The 27,201-nt window shown below is 41.8% G+C and overlaps 1 protein-coding gene across 2 annotated transcripts in view; it reads left to right on the top strand.

Moving 5' to 3' along the window:
• The window catches only part of TBXAS1 (thromboxane A synthase 1), a 242,686-nt gene that overhangs the window by 136,431 nt on the left and 79,054 nt on the right, over positions 1–27,201 (top strand). For both annotated transcript variants that reach the window (XM_086611173.1, XM_086611171.1), the window contains 4 exons: positions 3,550–3,666; positions 10,847–10,935; positions 13,369–13,517; positions 15,233–15,363. In XM_086611173.1, the coding sequence (XP_086467299.1) occupies positions 3,550–3,666; positions 10,847–10,935; positions 13,369–13,517; positions 15,233–15,363 (486 nt within the window). The remainder of the gene's footprint in view (positions 1–3,549; positions 3,667–10,846; positions 10,936–13,368; positions 13,518–15,232; positions 15,364–27,201) is intronic.

Here is a 27,201-nt window from a genome sequence, read left to right as displayed (position 1 = left end):
TCTTTATGCAATTAGGAGCATTTTTTAGGGTGAACGTTTGGTTTTAGGAAGGGATTTTACTTTCAAGGCAAATGCAGTTAGATTTATATTGCATATGTTATTATCTAAGTGGAGCCTTGTCTTCCAGAGATTTGTCTTATAGAGTGCACAGATTGGGCAGCCTTCGATTTAGGAGTAGATGCAAAATACTTCTCCGAGTGTTGCCCTGTAATTTTTTCTTTTTTCTTTTTTTGTTGTTGTATGCTATTCGAATCTTGCTTGGAAGACAAAATCAGTTATTTCCTTGTGGGAACTGTTATTCTGCTCTTTCACTGTAGTTTCTGAGTGCCTCAGAATTGTTAATGTATCACTAGCAGTTCTGAGGAGGTGACATGGTATCTCCGCTTTATAAATCAGGAGGGAAGGCTGGTGGTGGAAGCACAGGTCCGAGAGTGTTTGCTAATTTGGAGGACCTGTTCAATGACCTGATTTCTTGGACTAATGCACTTCATGTGATCAAGGCACATTCCCTGTTGTTGATTTCAGTGGCATTAGTGCTCAGGAGCTCTGCAATCTGGGCCTCAGGACTTGAAACTGAAGACCAAAGATATAAGGAATACTTATTTGGTGACCAGCTGAGTCAAGATTTAGTGTAAAGGGCTTCCCTAGCAGCACATAAGAACTATGGAGTAGCGGTTAGCATATAGAACTTTCTGCAAGGATGATGGTCATTTCCAGTTGTCCAGAGCCTCTTTCGTCTAACTCTACTATGCCTTTGAATATCTGTAACAAATGAGGGAGCGCTCCAGTGAGTGATGGTCTCTCTAGCTGTGCTTCTGATCCTTCGAACAGATACCTACTGGCAAGTTAGAAAGCAGATCATTTATTTAAGGAGGATACTCAGAGAAAACAGTCCAAACCACTTCAGCTTTGACAGCCTCTCCCAAGTTTTCCTTGTTATTGCATGAAATGGGATAGTCTATGTATACATTAAAAATATTCCCATATTTTATCTTACAGTAGTCATCCAATGAGAGTACTTGAGTCAGTCTCTTCCTTCAGCTTAATATCCTGCTACATACTCTTCTACTTGAAAACAACTCATCTTTGCTCAAAACTGGTCTGTACTGTCAGCTCAGTGACATTAGTTTACTACACTGTGTGGTTTTGCTGAGAATGTAAAAGTATCCCATTAGGCTGTTTGCAATATAAAATAGGCTTCTGCATTTTACAAGCTTATCCAGTGTAGCAAGGTTCTGGCAAGTGTAGAGGAAAAAGGTGTTAAGGAGAGCTGGCAACTCCTTAAAGAAAAAAATATTAAGTGCAAACTCTTCCAATAAGAAGGAAAGTTGAGGAAGTGTGGTAAAAGACCAGTGTACCTAAATTGTCAGCTCTTTATGGCCCCTGAAAAGAAGAGATTTTTTTACAGAGTGGGAAGTAGGTCAGATTTCCAAGAACACAGATAAAAAAATAGCATGTAGGGACAATAAAATCAGAATTCTTGGGGCACAAAATGAGATGAAAGTATTCAGGTGTGTAACAGGTGGTACGAACTCGTTTTTCATTTACATTAGTAATGAAAAAAAGATTGAAGGAAAATGTTAGAGGGTGAAAGGGATCAACAGATGGCATTGGGAAGGTCAAAGTGTCTTTGGTTTGTTTGGGTCTTTCCCAGTAAAGCTGATACTGCTGCTACTGATAACATGGGGGACTGTACTGCCACTGCTAGCCTGGGCAGGTAGGCAGGGGCCTGAGTGCCAGAAGATCGCACACGCACAAATGTCTCTGTACAGCCTGACATCTACAGAAGCGTACATCTTCCACCCCCCCTCACCAATTTTAGAATGGTTTGTCTGGAGGACATAGCTGTACAATACCTGAAATACTGATTGAAGATGACTTGGAAAATGTTTGGGAACAGTCCACTGTCGGAAAGGAAGCATGAGCTGGGAGGATTGCAGATGTGGCTTCTTTGCAAGTGCTATTCTGTACTTTTGTTAATGGGTTAGATGATGGCACTGAGTGCGATAACAATTTATATAGAAGACACTAAGCTGGTAAGGATGAAAGATGCTGTGAAAGAAAGAGCTACAATTCGAAATGGTCTTGATTGGTTGGAGAAGTAATCATAAAAAGAACGGTCACAGTAAAACAAGGACATGTTCTATACATGACTCTTAGGAGTAACCAACTTTAATGGTAAAGGCTGGGGAATAACTTCCTAGAGAGTAATTATTCAGAAAAAAAGTCTAAGAGTTGCAGGGAACCACACTCCAGTACATGAGTTGAAATTGTCATGCTGTCATATGTTATATTGTGGCGTGAATAGAGAGGAATATAGCCTGCAGAACATATGAAAAATATCCCTCCTGGATGTACCGTGGAGTATCATGTCAAGTCATGGGGACTATACCTTGAGAAAGATGTAAATCAACAAGACTATGCAGAGGGACAGCAAGAAGACTGAACAAACGGTGCCAGATAATATGACTGGTAAGTACTTGTTGAGCGAATTGGTGTTATTTGGGGTAGATGGCAGCCATATGATTAGTGGTTATTATAGCCTTCTGTATGTATGGGCTGCTGCAAAGAGGGAGAAAATAACCTGTTTTCTATGCCTGTGTTAGCACAAAGACTGAAGACCATAAGTTCCAGCAAGAGAGATCATACTACCGTGGTAAGGGTAGTCCAGCACTCAAGGACTTTTTACGTGGGGATGTTATTGAATCTCCAGTTTTGCAGGCCTTTAAGAACAATTAGGAAACATCCTCTGGCAATAATATAAGTTGTAATAGATTCTTCTATGGATCTGGACATCTCCTGACACCTCTTCCAGGAGTAATTACTTTGTTTTCTGACATGCTTCCTCTTTCATCTTTTTTATCATTTTACTCTTTGGCGAACATCACTATTGTCTGGGTTGAGGACATTAAAATTTAGCAAATCCGCAGCAGTCATCTTGGTATAGAACTTCATGGGGCTTTGAACTACTGTGTTTGACTAACTGCTGAAGCTGCAAGAGTGCCAGGCCACAACTTCTTAGTGATAGTGTTCATTATAGACAGAGTAAGGACTGGGGCTTGCTTTCTAATCAACATATTTTCTGAAGACTTTTAAAATGCATGTAACAGTCTGACATACCAGCTGTCAGCAGAAATTGTGTCCCCCACTGACACCCGCGTACGGTGCGTTGGCACGTATGTCACACGGAGAGGGAGTGTTGACAGTTGCTCTTGCTAGTCACCTTAGAAAGGGAGGAAAGAAGCCAGGGTTCAGCAAAGGAGAGCTGGAAATTGGAGGAGAACGCCCAGAACGACAGAACCAGAACAGTCTGAGCAAGGAGTTACTGGACTGGCCCAAGGCTTCTTTGCAAGAGGAAAAGCGTGCAGCAAAAGAAAAATTTTCTCTAGCCTCATTCCTGTTTAGCTTGGTGTTCAGAACTGGTTCGAACCTCTCTTGTTGTGGGACACAGCGCAACGCCATTTATGGCCAATCTTTCCAAGTTCCAGAGTCTCGAGTAGCTCTAGATGCATTTGTGTTAAAACTGAATCATGTTTTCTTTTGACTTAGAAGCCGAACTTGATTTCCAAGCCAATGCTTGACAGCATCCTTTGTCTTCGTGATGATAGATGGAAGTATGTCCGAAGCCTCCTGACCCCAGTCTTCAGTGATACCAAACTGAAAGAGGTAAGGTGTGGGCTGTGTTGCTTTTCTGTTTTAGACGATTTTTTTTTTCTTTCATGCAAGCATCTACTTAATATATTTCTATATTAAGAACAGGTGAAAAACTGCTACTTTGTGCCAGTTTATTTAGACCTGAAGAGCACAGGCAGTTGAGCATGCACACGATATGGTCCGGGTCATCAGTTGGTGAAAATCAGAATAGCTCATCTGAGAATATGATCCTCTGTCTTTTCTTAAGCCAGTTTGTCTATAAAAGTGTAGCAAACTCAGAAAGGAGCCTTATACCTTCCTCCCTCCCTGCCCTGTTAGGAGTAAGCTAAAGTATGGGAAAGGTTATTGCTCCCAGTTGGAACATAGCTTCTCGTGGTTTGCAGAGTCAGCAGCTCTCACGTTAACATGGGAACCGCTGTCAGTCTATTTTCATTTCTCCATCTCCTTCCCCCCTCCTCCTTTTATTCTTTAATCCTTTCATATAATAAAATAAGTCACTGGAACAGAATGTCATTGCCAGATAAATACCTCTGACTGAAAATAAATGTCTCCGCACTGACCTGCTGCTAATTTCCTATAAATGTCTCAGCATTTACTTAGCCATGAGAACCCATTACCCAGTAACAAAGTCCTATTCCAGTGGCACGATATCTCTTAATTAAACGCAGATAAATGATTGACTGCTTAAAGTCTTCTTTCAAGGTGGGGAAAAACCCAACAACAAAAAAACCCACCTCTTCCTTTATGTATTTTATTCTGAAAGGGAACCATGCCTCACTCCGGTGCCCAGTCCTGGGTTGTAAAATTTTCCACTGGGCAGACGCTTGTGTTGTTTTGACATGCCGCTGTCGAAATCCACAGTAACATCTAAATGTGTCTGGCTCTCCCAGCTCTATAGACAGTGGTCGCTTAGCAACGCCGGCTGTCACCTCCTTATTATGGTAAATTCTAATTGGCTGCCAGCCTGGTGGAGATGCTGATTAATCACGACTGACAATGCCATTGGTTACGCACCCCGACATTTGCTCTGTCGCCGGCTCCATCGCGAAATTTTAGCAAGGCGAGGATGTTTAAATATGCAAGCGATTAGTTGCTCGTGGCGCTGTGGGGAGAGGAGAGTTTTGCATTTTCTGAGCGGAAATTAATCTGCCTTACTGCAGGTCATCGGTGCTTTGCTGGCGAACTAACAAAAGATAGAGCCGTGCTCCCCTCGATTTGCGGAGAGCAACCTCTGCCGGCACCAGCCGGGCAGGCTTGATGGAGGAGGACGGTGAGGGCGAGCAGGCGGAGGCCCGGGGCGTCGGGCTTTTGGATTGGGCACGCATGAGTTTTTGGGGTTTGACCGATTAAACCAAGGTGGGAGGAGAAGTCATGGTGCTCCCTGTGCGCTGCTTGGTGGTGGGGCTGCAACGCAGGAGTACCGGTAGGAGGTAGAATGGAGGGCTGGCTAGTGCCCGGTAGCTGTTGCACATGGTAAAATTGAGATCTTTAGTTTTAGCCTGATAAGCAGCATTCCCTGTGCTGCCTCTTCCAAACTCTGTGGAAGGGATGCAGTTGTGCATGGGCTCAGGGTGAGCTGGAAATGGTCACTTTCTCCTCTCAGTCTACAGAAAGTGGGAAAACAAGGAGTGGGGAGGTCTCTCTGAAAGGCCCAACTTTGTTCCTCTGTCCCAACTTAAGTCCTCACCCATGTGCTTCTCTTGCTGTTGCTTAATTTAAAAGCCATGCCAACACTTCTCAAAGGAAATCAGTGTTCATTAGTTACGATCTCACTTCAACTCTCACATATTTAGTACTCTCTCAGAACCTCTACAGCAGCATGGAAGTAAAAATACCATGTTCTAGTATTGGCTATACTACAGAGTATTCGGTTATGTGGAAGACATCCTGTTTATAATAAACTCTTCCTCTCTACCTCAAAGGAGTTACAAATAAGCTAGTTTTGGTATTAAATTATTGCGTAAGAAGCCGGATATGTTGTTTTATACATGTTTGTAAATACTGCTGTACATATTCCTCACTTCTTTTCCAAGAACATTGGTTCCTTTGCCATAGAGGTCTGAGCTCTGACAAAACCCCGCACCAAAGTCGTCTTCTCTGTTCAGTCTGGATGTCTGCCTTGCCTTTGTTTCCCTGTGCAAACTTCCCAGTGATGATGGACAGGTTGCAGACCTCCCGAGTGGCTTTGGAGAGTGGTTCCCCTTGAGAGCTGAAGCCTCCAGTGCCACTCCAAACATAGACTTGTCTGTCTGGATGCTCTGAGGGAACTGGGAGCTATTAGCCTGTGACAGAGCAATAAATGTTAACAACTCCTTGTGCTCCCCATAGCAATCACTTCAGATAAAAGATGCACAGAGGGACGGAAAGTTGAGTGTAGGTTCCTGATACCTCCATTTCAGAAACATAAGAATCTACTACTAGGCTAAAGGACAGCTTCAGCAGTAGCAAGAACAAGAAGCCAGTCATCCATTCTTTGGCCTGGCTGCTGGAGGACCAAGCGTAAGACAGAGCTAATGTATGTTGCTAAGATTTGACCCGCAATGCCCCACAGAGGCATCTAGCTGCTGTGGCTGAGGACAGAGGTGTACTTTGCCCTTGTCTTTCCACAAAAGCAGTGTAGTGTCACGGAGTTCACTAAGCTTGAGGAATTTCCCCTTAGTTTGGCAAAAATCTCCAAGAGCCAGTCACCAAATGAGGAAAAGTTGATCCCAGCAATTTTGAAGTTTGCAAAGTTATGAGCAATTAACTGAAACTAGAGGTTATAAAGGCGTTGGATAGCCAGTGTAGTGATTGCTGCGTGTACATAAAGAGTTGTTTTCCTAATGCTTTTCAAGATTTTCTGGCATCTTCTCCAGCTTTCTCTCTCTGTCTCCTCAATTTCTCTTTAAAAGCAGTGGACCATTTCACTGTTGCTTTTATTGATTTCTATACATTGTGTGTTGCCCTTTTTTAATTTTCTTTTTCTAATGAGTATGTAAAGATCAGCAAAGCAGTCCACTCCAACTGAAAGGAGGTTTGTCTCCAGGTAACATTAAATTCAAATACTGTAGTACAAAGCACAGCATATATCAATAGACTTCTAAACTTGATCATGCAGTAAGATTTGGTAGCATCCCACAATAGATGCCACTGGAGTTAGTAGTAGATCTGATAATCAGCTCTCTCCAGTGATACCCCTGAATGGAACTCATAGTGCCATTGCTATGGGAGCACTAAGAATGAGAAACGAAAGAGAGGAGGCCGGAGACCCAAGAAGTTTCACTTCCAGCTCTGCCGTTGACTGCCTGTGGGTGATCTGGCAGAAGATACTTAAATTCTCTGTGCATGAAATGACTTTCATTTGTTAAGTGGGAATAACACCGACCACTGAAAATTGATCCAAGATGTAATTCATGAGGAATTGGTGAAGTAAAATACCTGGAGGCCCTTAAGTAAAAGATGCATTTCCTGGTGTTCCTGTCCTGCTCTCCTCAGCTATTATGTATTGAAACAAGCTGATATGTTAGTGATCTTGCTGTACCGATCTTGATTCCCTCTTTAGTATTTCTTATTTTGTTCCTCTTCTTTTTGCTGTGGTGCCTGTGATGATCCTGCAGTTCTGGACTCCTTGTCAGACTTGATAAATAGCTTTGCTCTCTTTTACAGCCAACACCAGCAGAAAACCTATTGATTTTTATTTATTCTGATGGTGCTGCAGTAGTCTTGTCATCTCCTATCAGTATGCTGGGAATCCTCTCCTCCATTAACTAACCATTAAAACAAAACAGAACACAAAAATTAAAGAAGAAAACACAGCCTAATGTAGCATTATCCTAAGTAACCTGCAAAGTGGAGTTTGAGTCGAGGCATTTTCTTTCGTATAAAGGGAGACACAAAAGGAACTTGTGATAATATGGCAGAACAGTGCAGGGAAGTCCTCTAGTGTCACTCTCAGGCATGTAGATCTTCCAGGTCCCACTAGGACATAAGATCTGACAGTCCAACCTTTGAGGTTTCCTTGATTGGCTTTACTTTGCTTGTGCACATTGGTCAGAGGCATTTTGGAAGGGTCTCTGGAAATTGCTTTTGTTACTCAGCAAAGCAAGCATGCTCCCCTGAGACACAATAAATCACTAACACAAGAGCTGATATGTGAAACATGCGTATCCTTGAGCCACCACTCAGTGTCTGGTTGAGTTGAGTTGCTCACTTTGCTAAGTCGTGCCCATGAATAGCAAGGCCCCGCTGTCAGGTGATGGAAACAAATCCTCTCACAAACATCTTCCTGACGCTCCGGTCTATTCCTGGTTTTAGTCAGGTACAGAAACAATTCTTATGTTAGGGATGTATCCTTTTTCCTTCTCCTTCCTTTATATTTCATCCCATTTGTGGGACAAGAGGCCCAACATGACTTCTGCGTATCGTATGTGAACAATAAAGTCTGCAGTGTGTCTGTCTACAGTGAATATGATCCAGCCTTCTACTTTATAGTTTGGGTGCTCATAATAAGGGGAATAATAATAGTGAATGTTGAGGACGACTTCTAACTAGAGGAACGTGACTCTGATGCCTTTGAACAGTGCAAACATCCCCATGCACTCTGTGTACGCAGAATCAGAAACTAATTGTTGTTATGTGCCAAATAGCATATTGGCAGGATTTATACAGCAAAGCCCCTGGCATCATGAAAACCCTAACCCCAAATGCTCTTCTTTGGCAGAAAGAAAGAAATTTGGACTCTGGGCTACTCTTGCTATTAGATAACTGGCAGATCAAATATTTACAGGGACCATATTGTTTAGATTTTTCTTCATCCTGTTACTCTCAGCCAATCTGAACACAGAGCAGCTGGGGTTTGTTTACCCACCAAGAACTGAATCTCAGGCAGGTTATGCAGCTTTTATGTTCTGACTGGCAAATGAGAATGTATAGGAAGTTAGGGATACCCAAGGCAGCGCAGATCAACATGTCTGTTTCTGTGCTGGTTTTCAAAGTTTGGTACGGTTCACCTCACCCAACACTATATTTTTCTTGACAAATGAACAAAGAGTTTAAAGCGTTAAGGGACTTGAGGATGTTTCGGTCTGTAGTCTTTGTAGTTAGCAATCTTGGACTAATTTATGTCCCTCAGGGGAATAAAAACCCAAACCCAGGATTCCTGACTAGATATTCCCCGTAGCTTTCATATGCAAATAATTGTCTCATTGATACGACTCTGTCCTATCATGCTAACAATAAATCAAATCCATATGCCCCCCTCCCCATTTTCCTGGTTTGATTTACTAATAGAAATATCTTACGGCTAGAAATGAATTGCAACGGTATTTTGAAAGGCTGGTGGAATGTGGAAAATGCAGAGGTGCTGTGAAATGCCCTGGCCAGGCGTACGTGCCCCTGCCATCTCTGCCAGCTGTTGGAAAGCAATAGCAACCAGCTGGGTGATTGCAGGTCTGGTGATGTGATGAAGAATAAAAGAGAAAATAAGGCAATAAAAGGAAAATCTGAAATGATCACCATCTGTTTACGAAACATCATACCTGTTAAAATATGGATTTTCATTTTATTCTCCTTGACTGATTCAGTTCATTGGAGGGGCTGGACCCAGAGATTATAAAGCACTTCACCCTGGTTCAATCTGTTGAATAGAAATGTGTTAATTTTGTTGAACCATTTGAGAAGAAGCTCACTGCAGGGGACCTTCTTTAGAAAGCCAAAAGGGGAAGAAAACTGCCACGTAAGGTGGTGTGCACCTCCCAGACACATAAAAGCTACTTTTATCGAATATTCATCTGGCTTCAGAATTGTCTCATGAGACTGTGGCAAAGCCCACATCAGTCTGGCTTTGAACTGACATAGGAACAACCCACTCTGTCCCATATAGATACAGGACCTCAAGAGCAGCTAGACACATTCTTGACTCAGACTTCTGCCTTTGGAAAACATGTTGGATGCTCCCGCGTTGGCCTTTTGACTGCGTATAGTCTTGCCCATGTGTTAAGATGGCAGTGTGCCTGTGCACAAAGTGTTATGCCAGTTTCACAGAGGTAGAAGTGCCAAGCAAAATGGACTTGGCTGGGCAGGCTGTATAGCTCTCAGAGTGTGCTGAGAGGCTGCAGTAAGTCTTTTTTGGTAACAAGAATGTCAGAGGAGTAGGACAAGTCTGTTCTCATGTTTGTTGACATCCGTATGCTGAAGAAGATTGCTCAGGAAGGAAAGGCAAGTTTCTGTGCTTGTGTCTGCTGATGCTTGGCATAATTGTTGAGGCGAGACTGTGGTATTAAATTGTAGGTTATAAGGATCTCTCTGCAGTCTATATGCAGAAAGAGCCATAGCAGATAATGCCTTTAAGGTCACAGCTGGATTGCTGCTACACGCTTCTTCTGCACCCCTAGTAGGTGTAATCAAGGCAATGTCTGATGCCTGACATATGTAAGAAGTTAAAGAGAAAGACAGAGAGAGACTTTCATGAGATCTTGATGGTTGCCCATTTCATGGTTTCCATGAAGCGCTAAAGAGGAGACTATTGCACTGTCAGCTACAGCCAGGCTGTGAGTGAGTCTACCTGACCATCATATGTCAGTGACTGGAAAGAACCGTTAGCTGAATAAATTCACATGAATGTCCATTTAATGGCATCACCACTCAAAAAAACCCTTTCCTCAGATAGCAGTAGTGGTTTGCCCTCAGTAACTTGTAATGGTATACATGTTGCTTTTGTAATGTACAGCTTAAATCTCTCAAACTGAGGAACAGCAGGATGGAAATGCTGGGCTTCTGATGCTAATATCTTTACAGGACTTTGGGACTCTGGAAATATTTCTTCTGCCCTGGTGCATATGTAGCCTAAATGTAATGTACTGTAAATATGGATTGTGATAAACCATCAGTTGGAACAGGGAATGATTAAAAAGAGAGGGAGATGTCTTTGCTTGATAGCTTCCTGTGTATGTAGCCACAGGTGGGCAAGAACCAAAGGTCAGGTAAGCAACAGGACCTCTCGTGTTTAGGCCCAGAGCTGAAGAAGGGCATCCCTGTGACGTCTAGGTTGATTTTTAGCAGACAGTCCCAACATTTCATCTTACTGGTGAAGTGCCTGACCACACCTGCAGAGGATCATGAGAGCTCTGTCCCATCTACTAAATAAAACTAATTTAGAATATTTCTTTTTTTGAACGTTTTAATGTTTTTCACACTACAATGTGTTCCTTCCTAGATGATACCGCTAATAAACCAGGCCTGTGACGTCCTGCTGTGTAACTTGAAAGTCTATGCAGATTCTGGCAAAGCTTTTGATATCCAGAGGTATGTTCAACATGCCAGAAATTTGTTGCAGATTAAAAAAAAAAAAAAAAAAAAAGTCAATAGCAGCAGTTATTCTAAATATGCGCTTACTGTATAAAAGATTTTTTTTTTTTCCCCTCCCTTGCTTTTATAAGTGGAGATCATAGTTTAATAGAGGATGTGTCTGATAGATGCCTCTACTTCCTGGGGGCAGCCATTGCATACTTGAAAAGTAATTTTGGAAAAGCATCTAATGTATTTCTAGCTGTTGTTTAATGAAGTTTTAACAGCTGGAAGCAGAAAGGAAAGCTGCATCAGTCCCTGTCCAGTCTGCTCCCTACAGCCTGCCAATAATGTACAAATATAGGAATTGATCTAGTATCAAATCCCTGTAGTCCATCGCCCTCTTGCTTTTTTTATATGAGTTTTTTTGAGCACTTAATCATTCTTATCGCATTTCTCCTAACCCCCTCTAATGGCACGCGACAGGATCAGTGCTCCAGATGAGAATGCACCACTGGTTTATAAAATGACACTTTAATATTTTCCATACTGCACTTTCTCTCGTTATGCATTTAATATCCTATTATATTTTTTTGTTGCTTTTTCATCAGAGGTCTTCACTGAACTGTTCACAACATAGTCTAGCCCCTTCTCTGAGCAGACGCATTTCTTCTAGGACCCTGGATGGCATATGAGTAGTTCAAATGCATTCTTTCTAACAGGCACTATTTTGCATACACTTATTTTGCTGGGTTGGTCTGCACCCTCTGAAGTTCTTCGTTATTTTCCCCAAACTGGAGAAGCACAAATAATTTTGTTTCATCTAAAGAAATGGATATTTAGCCACAATTCATCCATCCCTTTTCAAGTACATGTATATGTGTGCATGTATGTGGGTGTACAGACACCTCTTTATTAAACATCCGAAGAGATGCTATGAAACCTTAAGATACATTATGCTTAGCCTTTTGCTCTGATGAAAATTGACCTTTTGAATCCTTCCAGGCTTTTCCCTTTTTTCAATTTGTCCTTTTTCTTAGCCTGGTCTTTTAACTATTGATCCATGATAGGGTTTCGCCTCTCAAGAGGCACTTTGGAAAAGGCCTTTTGAAAGTATAAATGAATGATGTTGACCATCTCAGAATATGATCTTCCAGTTGTTTTATCATACTATTATTTCAGCAGGCTTGACATATATAAATGTGATTCTCATTGCACTGCAATTTCCCAGAATTGCCTTGGAAGCTATTTTTTGGATGTAAATACCCTATCCGCAACCTCCTGTCACTATATGTGAATTGTCTTTAGCCATTTTGTGTTTCACTGACAACTGAAAATTTAGTTTTTAAGCTTTTTCAGTACCGTGGTGAGGTAGATGATTGAGTGCTTCTGCAATTAGTGCCCACTCTTTTAACATTTTGACTTCCACTAATGCCTTTTTTGTGTGTGTGGAAGTTGAAAACCCAAAAAAGTTTCTTACATTTGCAGTATTATTGTTGTCTTCCAAATCTGCCCTGGTGTCATCATAATGACAGTGCCCAAAGTTCATAGTTTAGAAATGTGCTTCACAATATATACACAGGATATACTGCCTGAGTCCTGCCCTTTTCTTAATTCATGTTCACTGAGGTTAAAACACCAGGGAATTTGAGATTAGCCTTTTGTAAGGGAACATGGAAGAACAGTCATTGCTGACTTGACCACAGATCAGAACAACCAAATTTCAAGGATGTTTTACGTTCTCAGTCCATTATCTCAAAACTAAATATAGCTGCTAATGTCCAGTAGAAATAAAGATGGTGAGACAACTGGATAGATGGTAAGATACACGAGAGAGGTTGAGTAAGTTCTGAAGTTTCTACATCATGATCCACAGATCATTTGTGTTTCTCAAAGCATTTGCTGCTCCTCTGCAAAGATACGGATTTCACATGGTGTCAGTTCCTCTTGGTTTTGACCATGATTTTACTTTACAAAGGAGCCATCAAGAAAATGAAGGAAAACCTTAACAGGAAATTTTGCTTAAGCACCTCTTGTCACTGAGAGTTCAGACTGGACTGGTAGTAGATGTGGTGTCTGCAGTTCAAAATGAGAAAGGAATGATCTCTTTTATTAGGATGCACACTAAGAAAATGGTTATGAATCTCAGACCTGTTGCATTTGATTTCTAGGTAATAACAAATGAAATTGCTCATTTGTTAGAAATTTCTAGTGGAATTATTGAGCTATATGGAAATACGTTCACTGCGATTGTAGACAGAAATCAGGTGATCGTTATTAAGCACCAGCATTTGTCAGAATGATGGAAACATCTCTTGTTGGTAAAGCTCAAATCTAAAAGCAAAAAGAAAATCAGAGGCAAAAATAATATTATGTGATGTTTGTAGAAGCAAGATATTAATGGATATGTAATTTGTAGCTAATGATTTATCGTTCTTCAACTCAATGCAGGTGTTACAACTGCTTTACCTTGGACGTCGTTGGTAGCGTAGCTTTTGGTACTGAGGTGGATTCTCAGAAGAATCCCAATGACCCCTTTGTTAAGAATTGCAGAACATTCTTTGAAATGGCTTTGTGTAAGCCTCTCCTCATTCTAATCCGTGAGTATAGTCCACCTTTGTCTACTTCTTTATGATAGTTTTCTAAAAGTCATTCTTAAATTGCAAAACATGCTGAAGCAGGAGCAGAGACATGTATAGTAGACTTTACTTCAGGGGTGTTCAGACTGCAACCTACAGGCCAAGCACACCCACGAGATTTCCACCATATGCTCTACGGCACTTATCACTGTTAATGCAACTTCCTCCAGAAAGTGAGAGTGTCAGAAGGCAATGCTCCAGCGTGGTCTGAGGGGAAAGTTTCTGGGACCTTTAGTGTCTGTAGTATCTCTTTTAATACACTACTGTATCAAAACAGAGTAACTGCCCTTTGGAGCCTGAGAGTAAAGTTTTTGCGCACTCGGTTTGCGTGGTAGAGATTGAAATCGCACGCAAAAACAACAGTGGGCTAATAATCCCCGGAAGAAGAGAGGTGGAGGAGCATAAGCAGATAGCATAAGTCCTCCAAATTCGTATTTGAATAGCAGCGGCAGCCTGGTTGGTGGCTCTGAAGGATAAAGATGATACGTCCCAGCACAGGCAGTCATTAAGAGAATGCATTTATTTTCCAGTGAATAAATAGGAAATGCAAGAATGCGGTATAAAGCCATTTAGTTCTAGGGCATGAATGCTAAGGCTTCATGTTGACGGTGTCCTTGTTAATGCACGGGCAGTAAGAATCAGAGGTGAAGAAGCCACAGCATTGTCAAGGTTGATGAGGTTTTACCATCTTGCTATCTCAACCTGCTCACAGTAGTGTCAGGTGGCACAGTGGCAAAGTTTTCTGTGCCCATCTGATCCTGCTGGCATTACAGATTGCACCTGTACTAGCAGCACATGAACTGTTTCCTTCAGGAGCCGTGTATCCAAAATGTCCTGGGGTTAATGTTTAACCCGATTGCAAAGTGGGATTTGTGATTAATTTCTGAAGGGACAGAAATGTGCCCCTGGATGTCTAAAACCATGTCCTTCATTAAAGAAAGTTTCTGTAGGTTTTGGGGCGGGATTCCTTGGCTGATCGCTTTCTGCTGGTACATTACGTGGTCTGGACTTCCACAGTGTTGCGCTGTTGGCAGCACAGGGGTTTTCCGATGACTGATTTGTTAGTCTTAAGCTGTTCATAAGTTAACGAGGGGTTTATTAAGATGCAAGACCTAGGTTTCTAGTTCCTGACTACAAAAGCCATGGACTGGAGTTCATCCTTGTGATAACATTTCACTTACAGAGTCTGTGGCCTGTTTAGAGAAGCAAAATAAAATAGCAAACCAATATCCTAATATTGAAGAACTGTAAATGAGAATGATTACTACACAGTTTCATGGATCAGTGCCATAAGCTGCTAGGCTAGGTCAAGATCCCTCACCTTCGCTATGTAATTGTTTGAGAAAGCAGGGAAAATAATTCTCCCCTTTGTTGTGGTGGCTCTGTGGCATCAAGAAGCTGAACGGAAATCCTGAAGCATTGTGGAAGCAAGCTTGTAAGGCATCTGTCTGGCAGGGGAGCCCTGGCCAACATGGCCAGTTTCTAGGAAATCCTTTACCAGCCTATGGGGGTGGAAGAAAAAGAGGGAGAGGGAAAGAGGAAAAAAAAGGTTTCACAACAGTAACACATTCTGCCTGATGAGTTTTATAATATTAATGAGAGGAGGGGGAAATTATGTGTAAAGACACTGTAAAGACAGTCTGATTCAGTGTTTTCTTCTTTAAAATCTCTTACAGTTTCTTTCCCATTCATAATGATCCCATTGCTCCGGATTTTGCCAAACAAGAAACAAAAGGAACTGAATGGATTTTTTATCCAAATCATAAAAAATGCAATTGTCTTCAGAGATCAGCAAAATGCAGCTGAGGTAAGGCTATTTCTGTGATAAATATATGGATAAGCAAATGGTTTGAGGAAAATCTGAAAATGGCATAAGCCTCAGTTGAAAAAGCAAACTCAGTCTGTTTGAACATTCAAAGCAATTTAGTTAAGATTTTATTCAGTTTTGGCTTCATGTACCATCAACCAGGCTTGGTGTTGATGCAGCATTGTTAATGCATTACAAGAAAGATTGCTTTTCTTAGTATCTCTGTTTAAATAAGCATGCAGAAAGTGTTACATCTGGGGTGATTTTTCAGCCTGGTTTCTAGACCCGGAAGGAAGGAATCACCCTGTAGAATTTTTTCTCATCTTAAAGTCAGGTGTTTTGTCTATGCTACTTTTCCTTAATGACCAGAGAAAAGGGAGCCCCCACTGAGTGTTTCAACCCAGTCATTACCTGGGAGCTGAGGCAGGTTTTGTATAGTCCTCTGACAGTTCCTACTGCTTTTGAAAATGGAAAGAACCTGAATGTCTGGTTAAGAGTGGATGCTTGATATTAAGACAGCTGAAGAGAAAGGTAGTAAATTCTACCTAAAGTACGCAAACTAATGGGTATGCATTATTAGCAAATCATTCATTACCCATGTATTTCTCTTTTGTCTGGACATAAGGTAGTTCTGTTTGGTTTTTTTTTTAATCACTGTTGCTTTGTGAAATATCTGAAGGCACATGCATTTTTCTGAAAGTTTCTCTGTTTTCGAAATACGAAACATTTGGAACATAGGTATACACTTCAGTTCTGTGATACAAAAGTTCTTCAGGTCTGCTGGTCCTTTTGGACTATTCTTTACTGCAGACTGCACATAATATCCCTAAAATTAAGTTAACCACTTAATTATGGATGTGTAGGGAGAAACAAAGAATATCAATGAGAATTCCATTTGAAAGGTAATGAGACAAGTTTTGCATATCAATTGACATGAAACATGCTACAACATACACATTAAGAAGCTGTTAATATTGAAATATAAGAGATATTTCTTACCACTTTGAGATGAAGGGCAATTCTGATGGGGTAACAGCACAGCTGAGAACGCATCTTCCCAACTTTCACAGTTTAGCCCCACAGCTGTCACCTTTCAGGAAAAAATGGATTTTAGTTTACCCTACGTTACATCCAGGACACATTTAAAAATCAAATTGATTTTCAAAGATATTGCTGCCCTTTGCTGTGTTGCATGTTCTGCTGTTTTTCTTTCACTTTTTCTGCAGTGAAGTCTCACTTCTGTATTTGTTGCACTTTATCACCACATGCTTCTTGTCTTTCCTCCAGCCCATCCTTATGAGTCTTTCTCCCACTACCCTTTAGGTCTTTGTCTCCATCCTTCTTTACATCCAAAAGATTGTAATCACCATTGACCGACAACAAACAGTTCGTGATTCATAAACATGGTACCTGGCTCAGGCTGAGTGCTAGAGGAATATTTTCTAACAGGGATGGTGTATCTAAGCTGCTTGCAGACACCTCATTTCTAGTGTGCAGACCCAGCGTGAGCTTTTAAAGGCATATTGGTGTGGCTGTATATGTGGAGAGTTTTGAATCAAAGATTTATGCTGCAGGGGTCTGCATGGAAAGTCTATTCTGTGTATCAATTATAAAGGGATAAAAGGAACAATGAAACAATCTAATGTGGATTAAAAGTAGTTAATGTATTAGCTACTATTAATAGAATGCAATGTATTTCTGTGGCAGCAGCACTGAGGGCATTGATTGTGGGCTAAATCCTTCACTATACTGGAGACAGTCACTCCCTCAAACTGGAGACTAAGATAAAGGGCAGCAGGTGGGTATGGTTAGAAGAAAACACAAAGAAAAGCAACATTGTAGTGACAGGAGCAGGAGGCAGCGTTCTCTGCATATGCAGCCCCTTTGCAGGTTTCAATGGCTGATGGAGCAGAGGTTTAAGATTATATTGGAAGGGATGTTGGGAGGTGCTGTAAGAGAGAACACATGGCAGTAGCTGCTCAGTGTCAGGGCAGCGTGGAGGGAAGTACAAGGTCCGGTGTTTGCTGTAACAGTGTATGCACAAGTCCACGACTAGCTGCGATCCTGCCTGCTCCTGGGGTTTTGCCTAGTTTGCCAAATCGGCGTATGGGAACTATTTCAAACGCCAGGAATGAGACACTTGGGACCAGTTTTCTGAGAGCACATAAAGTCCCCTTTGCAGTTCAGGATCATTAGCATGGCTTTCAAAAGCGACTGGAAAGTTTGGAGCTTTTTTTTTTCCTTTTTCACTGCCTGTCTTGTTACATGCTATTAGAATTTTGACTGTTTCAGGTTGGTGGCACACGAGTCTTGTTACAAGTATAGGCAACTTAATAATTTGCTAGGAACATAAAAACAGTATGTGAAACAGATCAAAATGCAGCTCTGTCCAATTTATTGTAGAAATGTAATCTGTAGAGATTAGGTGTCCCAGATAGCCCTGCATTTGAAGAAGAATTATGTCCTGTGTCCTAGGTCTCAAATGGTGAAATGAACCCACTGAAGTCAGTCGGAGTTTTGGCACTGAATTTTAATGAGGCCAAGATATAACCGGTAGCTACTGGTTCTTTGTGCTAATAATGGGAGCTATAAGTGAAGTCTTATGTTGTCTCTGTGCTGCATTAGGCCAATGGGTGTTCCTTAGGTTGCTGCATTCCTAGATGTTATGTTGTGTGCATCTTTTTACTCCTCACTGATTTTATCGCCATTAAAAATGCTTTAGGTTTTTTTTTTTTTTTTTTTTTTTTACTTTGAGGGGGAGGGAAATAAAAAAAAAAGCCTTTGGAACAAACTATAAAACAATGAAAAGCTCCGTGAAAGTGATTCAGGTGAAGCTTGTCTTCCTCTCATCTGCATCTAACATGAATGAAGAATAAAGAAAGGCCAAAAAACAATGTGACAAGCAAAGTCAGCCTGTTATCGTCCCTGTTCTATCAGTAAATGAAACAATGGTTCTGAATGCCTAAAGATAATCCCATGGGCAGATAGTAATTTTACAGCCAGGTTTAGATGTAATAATACGCTTGCAGCTTATATGAGATCTGTGATGTCACTTTGTCTCATCCCATCGGTTAGTGCTGCAGATGCCATTTTAATTATATATTATCTTTCTTTGGTCAGTCAAGTCATTTCAGTCCTGGATATTCCACTTATTTGGCTTATGTACAAAAACATTTAGTGGCTGTACTTTAGAAATTTTAATATATTATATTTATTCATGGATTCAAATTATTGTAAAATGCTTTCCCCACTATTTACAGAAGAGCAAATTCACCCTGCTCAGAAGAAACAGCACAAATTTAATGCACCACTTAACACCTACTTTGAAAACTCCAGCAGGATTTAAGTGTTCAAATACCTTATCCTGATTATCTGCTCAGGTTTAAATTTTTCCCTTAGGCAAAATGTTTAGGGCAGATAGACTGTTTACATCAATAAATGATAGTTTGATAGATTTTCATTTAATAATCTGATATGTAAATCATTATTCATGTAAGAGTTGTTTTTCTGTCATGTTATAGCTCAGTTCTTAACCTACCAGTCTGTTTTAAATGATGATATCTAGGTGAAGGAGCCTTTCATGGTGCTCAGAATTGAGACTCCTTTCTAAAACTGTGGGTTGAAACTAAGCTTCCTAAGCAGATGAAAGGCCAGAATTTCATTTGTAATCCATAGTAATAACAACAATTGGAATGTAACAATTTAAGGATATTGCAAAACATTATTTTTGGAAAATCACAACAGCTCTGTAGGAAAATCCAATTTTTAAAATATGTGCCCTTTAACAAGGAGAAGTGCAGAGTTCACAGAGGCTGCAACACATTCTTCTGGCATCTCCTGATTTTTCCAGTCATACTGTCTGCTGTGAATGCATAATTCGAGGTCACTAATCCATGCCAGGCAGATAGTGACCTGATGATGTTTCTGATGATGATCAGCTGTTTCTTGGTGGTCTGAAGCCAATTTGAAATGAGAGGGTGACAAAGCACAGAGAGGTATCACCAGAACTGTATTCGTTGACATCTCAGTTGGCAGTTTAGTCAATCTGGCTGGAGACCTACCGACTACCTGAATGTTCTTGGTGTAAGTGCAGAGCAGACAGAAGGAACAATGGGAGAAGAATGTGAAGGCTGTGCTGCTGTGAACCACGCTGCCCGCAAGCCACGTGGTGTAAAGCCACAAAGAAGCTGTATGGTGCTGTCAGTCCTGGTCATGATCTGGCCTCCCGTGAGTTGATATAGCCCTGGGATGCTCCGTACTCAACTGTGCTAGGTCTGGATCTAAAAGAGGTTTTCCTCTGGTCAGCAATTGCCAGTGAACAATTGCAACCGCTTCCAGTTTCCCTTTACTTCTCATCCTCATTCCTACCAATCCTTTCCCTGATCCCCAAGTAAGTACAGTCACTGGCCCTGCTGCTCCCCTGGCTGCCCACACACTCAGGCAGACACAAGTGGTTCCTGGTGTGTGGAGATCCTTTGGTTTTCCAGCATGGGAACCTAAAAAGGTTGGGAAACTGAATTTTCAGGAAGTCTGAAACTAAGCTGTTTAAATGCTTGCAAGGGGGAGAGAGCAATACTAGCTCTACTAGCTATAGTAATGTACTGTAGGGAAGTGGTATCTTTTAATATCTTTCTGGGAAATAAAGGCCTGGTTACAACTTTAATCTCTGGAACATTGATTCCCAGGAAAAAACATGCAATGAGCTCACCTAAATGCTTTACCTAAGGGGAAGAGGGGCATGTGTGTGTCTACCTGCATTCCGAAGGATAAGGGACAATCTGAAAACCTAATTACTATGGCACTCTGTTCCTCTCTCTTCCTTCCCAGCAGTTCCCTGGAGTTTTTCCTTTTCATGAACTAATGAACTATTTTATTCAAGAGCTGCTTGAAATGAGTTGAGCAGAGGTAATCCTCCTGAAAAAGTCTGATCCTCTCCTTGTCAAGGGAAAACTATACAATTACTAAGAAAACTTAGTTAAAAATTTGCTAAATACTAAGTACATTCCAGGAGCTATGTGTGTGTTTGAACTGTGGAAATGCAGTACAGATGTTAAAAAGTAAATATTTTTCTAAGGAAACAGCAGATGGGAGGATTAGACACCTTCTAGTAGTGTGCCGTTTTCCTGTCTTTGTAGAAAACCAAGCAAAACGTCTTTGTATTTGAAAGAAGGGGGTGTCTATTTAAGGATACGCACTATATGGCGATATTAAATAATCAATTTTTATTGATTTGTCAAGTCAATAAAACAAAGGATCAGTCTGGTCCTTTTGTTTTTCTAAGTCTGTAGGAGAGATGCTGCGATTCTCTTCTGCTGGGCTGTTCTCACGGTTTGATCATGTCGTTATCCACTGCCTGTGTCGGGTGGAAATGTGAAGTGGGCTTTCCAGAAGATCAACGTGTGTCCTAAAGATATAGAGGGAATTTGTGCTAAATATGGCATTTGAACCCGATTCTCAAACCTGTATCTCTGCTGTTTTAAGCAGAAGGAAATAGAATACGTTAAAAAGCTTTTGAACATGAAATCTGGTTTCTGTGCTTGGGCAGCATACATTGATTCTGAGAGGAAAAAAAAGTGACATGTTAAAAGGTGTTCTAGTTATTCACCTTCTTTTAAAAATCAAGGCGTTACTTGAGGCCCTTCCTTCCCACATTTGAAGAAAAATTTTATTTTTTTTTTCCTTAAAGATGTAATGAATTTTATAACTTCCTCAGCATTTCTTAAGTGAGCATTTAAACATAGCAAGGCCTCAAAAACTTGAATGGAGATGAACTTGAAATGCCTATTACTTTTGGTCACCCTCTGAAATTTCTTGATCAGTCTGTTGTTATCTTTCCGATGATGAATTGTAGGCCTACGAAACGTGATCTTTGGGTTTCAGGCCCGGGCTGAAGTGTCTGGCTGAGGTGCTTTCATCAGGAAATGCCGTTCTGCAGTCTTTCTGCTCAAAGGAGATCAAGGACAGAATAAGTAACGAGAGCAGTGACTTTCTCACCTCCCTGAGGCGTGTTGATGGGGAAGCAGGAAGAGTTTTGCATTACTGCTGCATCTGCCCCAGCTCTGCAGCCCAGCACACCTGTGAGCCCAGTGCTTTATGAGTGCTGCAGTCACAAGAAGAGAGCAAATGTCTGCTTGGTTACCTGCTGCCAGCAAGCACGTACCAGATCTGCTTGCTATTGCTTACCCTTTGCTCTTATCGCACTGTTTCTGCTGCCTGCTTGGTTATGGATCAGGGTACCTTATGGATCCCAGATAAGGAACAGACGGTAGAACGTATATATTATCCACTCCTCTCCAGCAAACCCTGCAGTGACCGTAACAAAATAATCTTGGTATCTGGGACTCTTTCTCCAATATCTCCATTGCTCCCCACTCCCTTTTAGTCTTTTTCAGCCACTGCTATGTATCTTCATTTCTTCTTTAGAGGATGACAGGAGCGGTGTCCCTATCTCATATTTCACCTGTCCCACTTCAGCTACAGTCTGGGCTCCAAGCTGCCATCATGCACAGGAGCAATCTTACTGACTTCTTGAAGCACTTCTCACATGCTTCTCTTTGCAAGAACATAGGGTCTTACCAAAGAACAGAAATTAAATCAAAGGACCAGGATATTCGTACTCATTAGGCTGTGAAGTTTTTGAGTATGCAGAGTTGCCAAGAATCATCTTGCAGACAGTACTGGGAAAAGGTGAGTATCTATGCAGGAAAAACTAACCTCACTTTCTAAGAGATATGTGGTGGAGCTCCTTCAGAGGGCCTTCAAAAAAGTGGTGTCTTTGCCCCTTTCTGGAGACAACAGGAGAGGTTTAGACACTCCCTATAGTAGCATTAATTTACAGGAAGTCGTTAGGCCAACAGAATGCCTTCAGAGTTACAAGGAGGAAGGTCTTAAATGCTTCTGTCAATAGGGTTTACGTGCATTTTCCTCCTATTTTTACCTCCCAGTGTAGGAAGTGAAGATGGACATTTGGCTTTACTGATCTACAGCATATGAGAAATATCTTTTAATTGAGAAAGGTGGAATTTTTAGTGTTGAAAAAAGGATTTTTCATCCAGAGTAAAAATAAACCCATATGCTCAGCTGTTGGTAATGTCAAGGGTTTTAGTGACTTTTTAAATTGTGTTTATATGATAAAATCAGTCACTTAAAATATTGTTTATCAAAAATCCAGGCCAAAAGATAGCTTAAGGACTTTTTCAAATAATGTTTGCAGTAAAATTTCTCTGAAAAACTGGAAACTGGAGGAGGAAAGAATTAAAAGGCAAAGAAACCACTGCATCCTTGAAGAGGAGATCAAAAGTCCTCTTTTCTTTTTTTTTTTTCTTTCTTCTAGCCAGCCCTACTTACACCTCCTTCTAGGTACTGGTTGTTGTGGCTATACCCTGTTTTTTCTGTTCTTGAGACTGAAGGAGAGAGAGTGGTCACAGCTCTGTTTTAAAAAGGTTGGAAAGGAGGAACAACCAACCTGTCAGCCTCACCTCTGTGCCTGGGCGGATCGTGGAACAGATCCTCCTAGAAGCTGTGCTAAGGCACATGGAGGACAAGGAGGTGAAGTGAGACAGCCAACATGGCTTTGCCAAGGGCAAGTCCTGCCTGACCAACCCAGTGGCCTTCTATGATAAAGTGACTACATCCATGGACAAGGGAAAAGCTGTGGATGTCATCTGTCTGGATATCTGTAAGATCTTTGACATGGTCTCCCACAACATCCTTCTCTCTAAATTGGAGAGGTATGAACTTGATGGGTGGGCTGTTTGGTGGATGAGGACTTGGTTGTATGGTTGCATCCAGATGAATACAGGCTAGGGCATGAAGGGGTTGAGAGCAGCCCTGTGGAGAAGGACTTGGGGATACTCGTGGATGAAAAACTCAAGCTCAACATGAGCTGGCAATGTGCGCTTGCAGCCCAGAAAGTCAACCATACCCTGGGCTGCATCCAAACAAGTGTGACCAGCAGGTCTGCTTTCATGAGACCCCACCTGCAGTATTGCCTTCAGCTCTGGGTCCCTCAGCACAGGAAAGACATGGACCTACTGGAGCAAGTCCAGAGGAGGGCCACAAAAATGATCAGAGAGATGGAACACCTCTCCTATGAAGACAGGTTGAGAGAGTTGGGGTTGTTCAGCCTGGAGAAGAGAAGGATTATTGCAGCCTTTCAGTACTTAAAGAGGGCTTATAAGAAAGATAGGGATGAACTTTTGAGCAGGTCCTGTTGCAATAGGACAAGGAGTGATGGTTTTAAACTAAAAGAGGGTAGATTTAGGTTAGATACAAAGAAGAAATTTTTTACAATGAGGGTGGTGAAACACTGGAACAGGTTGCCCAGAGAGATGGTAGATGCCCCATCCCTGGAAACATTTAAGGTGCGGTTGGACGGGGCTCTGAGCAACCTGATCTAGTTGAAGATGCCCCTGCTTATTGCAGGAGGGTTGCAATAGGTGACCTTTAAAGGTCCCTTCCAACCCAAACTATTCTATGAGTCCATGATACTATGTGTCCATAAAAACAAGAGGAAGAGCTCATGCTTTGAAGGTAAAATCCCGCCAACACTGGTCTGTATCACTGAGCTTTGTGGTGGCTTGACCAGCACAGGCAAAAAATGAAGGATGAGGAAGACAAAAAAAAAAAAAAAAAAAGGTGGTTGTTCCTCATAAGGGCCTGGGTCTCTTGCTTTTCCTCTGCAACCTAGACCTGGCCTGCCCCATCGTGAGTTTTTTGCTTTACCCTCCCTTGTGATGGCAAGAGGACCCTGTGCTTGTTATCCAGAGAGAAGTTCAAACGTTGAAAATTCTGTTTATGCCTGTGGTAATTCCCTGTAGGCAATAACGTCAGTGCTGGCCACTTGTCCCAGCCTGATCCTATGCTAGTAATGAGTATTCGCAGCATGCATTTCGATGTCTGATTAAATCTTTCTGAAAGGCCATCTGTTTGAGGAGGATGTAGCATAGGCTTTAATACTTTTTATACCTAGTACTCAGTACTGCTGTTTCATGACCTTAGACATAAAGTTTGTCCCCTGGTTAGTTAGCATCTCTCCTGACAGTCCGATCAGAGAAAAAAATTGGATCAACGATGTTGCAACCTGTTGGGTCACTGTGTGTCTTTGGGGACATGTTCCTGGGTGTTGACTTGCAGAAGTTATACAGACCCAAAGAGACTTCGCTGTGTCCCCGGCTGAGAAAAAGGTATCTGTTTTCTGGGAAGGGAGTAAAGCACCTCCAGCTGCCTTTCTTTTCTAGCACTCGGGGCAGAATCTGATGTAGTCATATATCTGTTGATACATGCCAAATCAGTAAGTAATCTGGCCTTTCTGTTGCATGTTCTCATCTGCGCAAAATATCCAGCCTAAGCAGTGTTACATCTGTCTTTGAGGGCCATTTTCCTATAGGCTTGGAAGCTCAGTTTCCCTTTGCAATTCCTCCAGCATAAAGTAGATCTTCTCCAATGTGTCTCTTCCCACTTCCTGTCATTTGCTTTCCTTCATGCTGTGGTCTCAGTACTCGTCCCTTTGGCTGAACAGAAAAAATCTCACCCTGAAGTTGTGCATGTCGCCTTTCTTTTGTAACGTCTCTCTCTTACAGTTCCTCATCTCTTCTGTACGTGACCAATGTGGTCTGTCCCTCCCAAGTTTCTCAGAAGATCCTACTTTAGGTCACTGAAAGCCCTTCCTTTTTCCTGCTTCATCTGTGATCTGGTCTTCATCCAGGGTGTGGGGTTTTCTAACAGCAAACAAGGGGAATCTTGCCATAAAATGAAATCATCTGGAGATTAATTGTTTGCAGAGCAGGGTGGTGGCCTTTAATGCCAAGGTGGGATATAAGATTTAATCTTCATTTATATAGCCTTTTTTTTTTTTCTCTTGATTTAGAATTTAAATCTGCAAGGGATCTGTTAACTGGGAATCCTATGTATTTGTTTTACCTTGCCATTCAGAGCAATAGCGTATACGGGTACTTTCCCTCTACAAACAGACTTTCTTCTGACATATGTAACTAGAGCATAGCGTCTGAATTCTTAATTTAGAAAAAACTCACATATTTACTGACCTAATTGCAATAACAGAGCTTTCCCTTTATCTGTCAGTGTTACCATTTTCAATTTTGTTACCATTTTGATTTTTGTCTTTCATATTTCATCTTTTTTTTTCTTTTATCTGTTATTGGTTCACCATCCTTCCTCACTGACTCACTCCCAGAACTATAGGAGGGGAGTTGCAGCACTTTTGACATTAGTGGGTGATCTTCGAGTCTCTGCTAGTCTCTCTGTGTCTCTATTTGCCTATGGTGACCTCTCGCAGCCCCACGTGCTGCCTTCTTTTTGCAATACAGCATGACCTTTTCTGAAGCAGTTATGAAAAAGCTGTTCCATGATATTTCATTCTGGTTCAACTATCTTGCCCGTCTGTTGGCATGTTTTGATCTCTGGAGGTTTTTCCCTTGATCTGTCTCGACCGTTGGTATCTACTTTGCACTCCTTTGATATTTCTTCTTTTGCTCTTGTGTCTGCTTACCTTAGCAGATCCATACTCCTACCTATAAGAGGCAAGGACAGCCCGTCTTGCCAACAGGAGAACCGTTTATGTGGCCAACATTTGGATGCCAAGTGCATGAAGTTGCTTTTCTTTTGAACCTGGTGGCAAGTCGTTTTGACCATGTCAATGCTCAGTCTGACCAACTTTGTTTGCTGGGGCGGTTCTCTTCTTGCCGCCGTGCCCAGGCTGGCCCGGGGACTGCCACTCCCCTCCCAGCCTGCTCGACCCAGCAGAGGCGGAGGCCTTTGTTAGACCCCATCCGCCCAGGACCGTATCTGGATTTTGAGGATAATTTAACATTAGAGTTACTTATGATGGAAAACGACAGATTGTCTGTCACTGGAAACCTTGAGGAGAGGCTTTCTAAAACATGCCCTCGATGTCAGCTGGCTGCGAGGCAGGAATCCCTGCGTGGTGTTCCTCCGTCTGCCTTTCGCTAAAGAGCAGCCTGAACGATGGCAGCGATGCCTCTCCCCCCCAAAAAATCCGCCTAGGAAATCCTGCATCCGTGGCAGTCAATGGCAGCCTTGCCTCGGCCTCCCAGCCTGTGACTATGCAGGGCTTTCTCCACTTTCTTCGCAGCAACTACCCTTGCTTTTCCCCTCCCACTGGGATAAGCAAGCTATATCTGAGAGAGACGGAGACAAGAGGGGAGCTGAGCACCTCCTTTCTCTCTTCAACAGAAATGTACACTTTTTAATAATGTAATCTCAATTAAAAACATACCAATTAAAATGGCCTTTTTAGTAGGTCTCTGGGAGAGGGAGCCATAATTCACATTAAAATGTAAAGCTTCAGAAGCAAGGAGAGCTAGGTGCATTGCAAGTGCCCAAATATTCAGTGATTTTAATTACAATGGAAACTTGATAAATTGCTTGGTGCCACAATCCATTATTAACAGCTTAATGAATATCACTGCTGCCTGTTTTAAATTGCTCCGTTGTGAAAATTGTTGTCAGTATTTCAGCTGCGAATTCTGATTTTTAGCGTGTTTGTAACTTGACCCCTTAAAGGGGAGGAGGGTGAAAGTCTGCAAGCTTGGCTTTGGGTTTGGGTTAAGTTCTGCTGGCTGCAGCATCCTGAGAGAGAAACAGGAGGAAAGATGGAGCTTTTGTGTTTCGCCAGTATCGGGACTGGCCAGGGGTTAAATCTGCTCCTCGCACAGTTTAAGAGCAATGCCACAGCAGTTTTTTGGGCATGCAGAGGGCCCTTATGCCAACTGAGGGGTCACCAGAGCACAGGGCTACCTGTACACATGCTGTTTCTCTGCACAATACCCATTAGGCTGGAGGACTGTTTGGGGTGTC

Source organism: Tauraco erythrolophus, chromosome 4, assembly GCF_009769465.1.
Source record: "Tauraco erythrolophus isolate bTauEry1 chromosome 4, bTauEry1.pri, whole genome shotgun sequence".
Classification (NCBI taxonomy): Eukaryota; Metazoa; Chordata; class Aves; order Musophagiformes; family Musophagidae; genus Tauraco; species Tauraco erythrolophus.
This window is presented reverse-complemented; position numbering and strand designations above follow the sequence as displayed.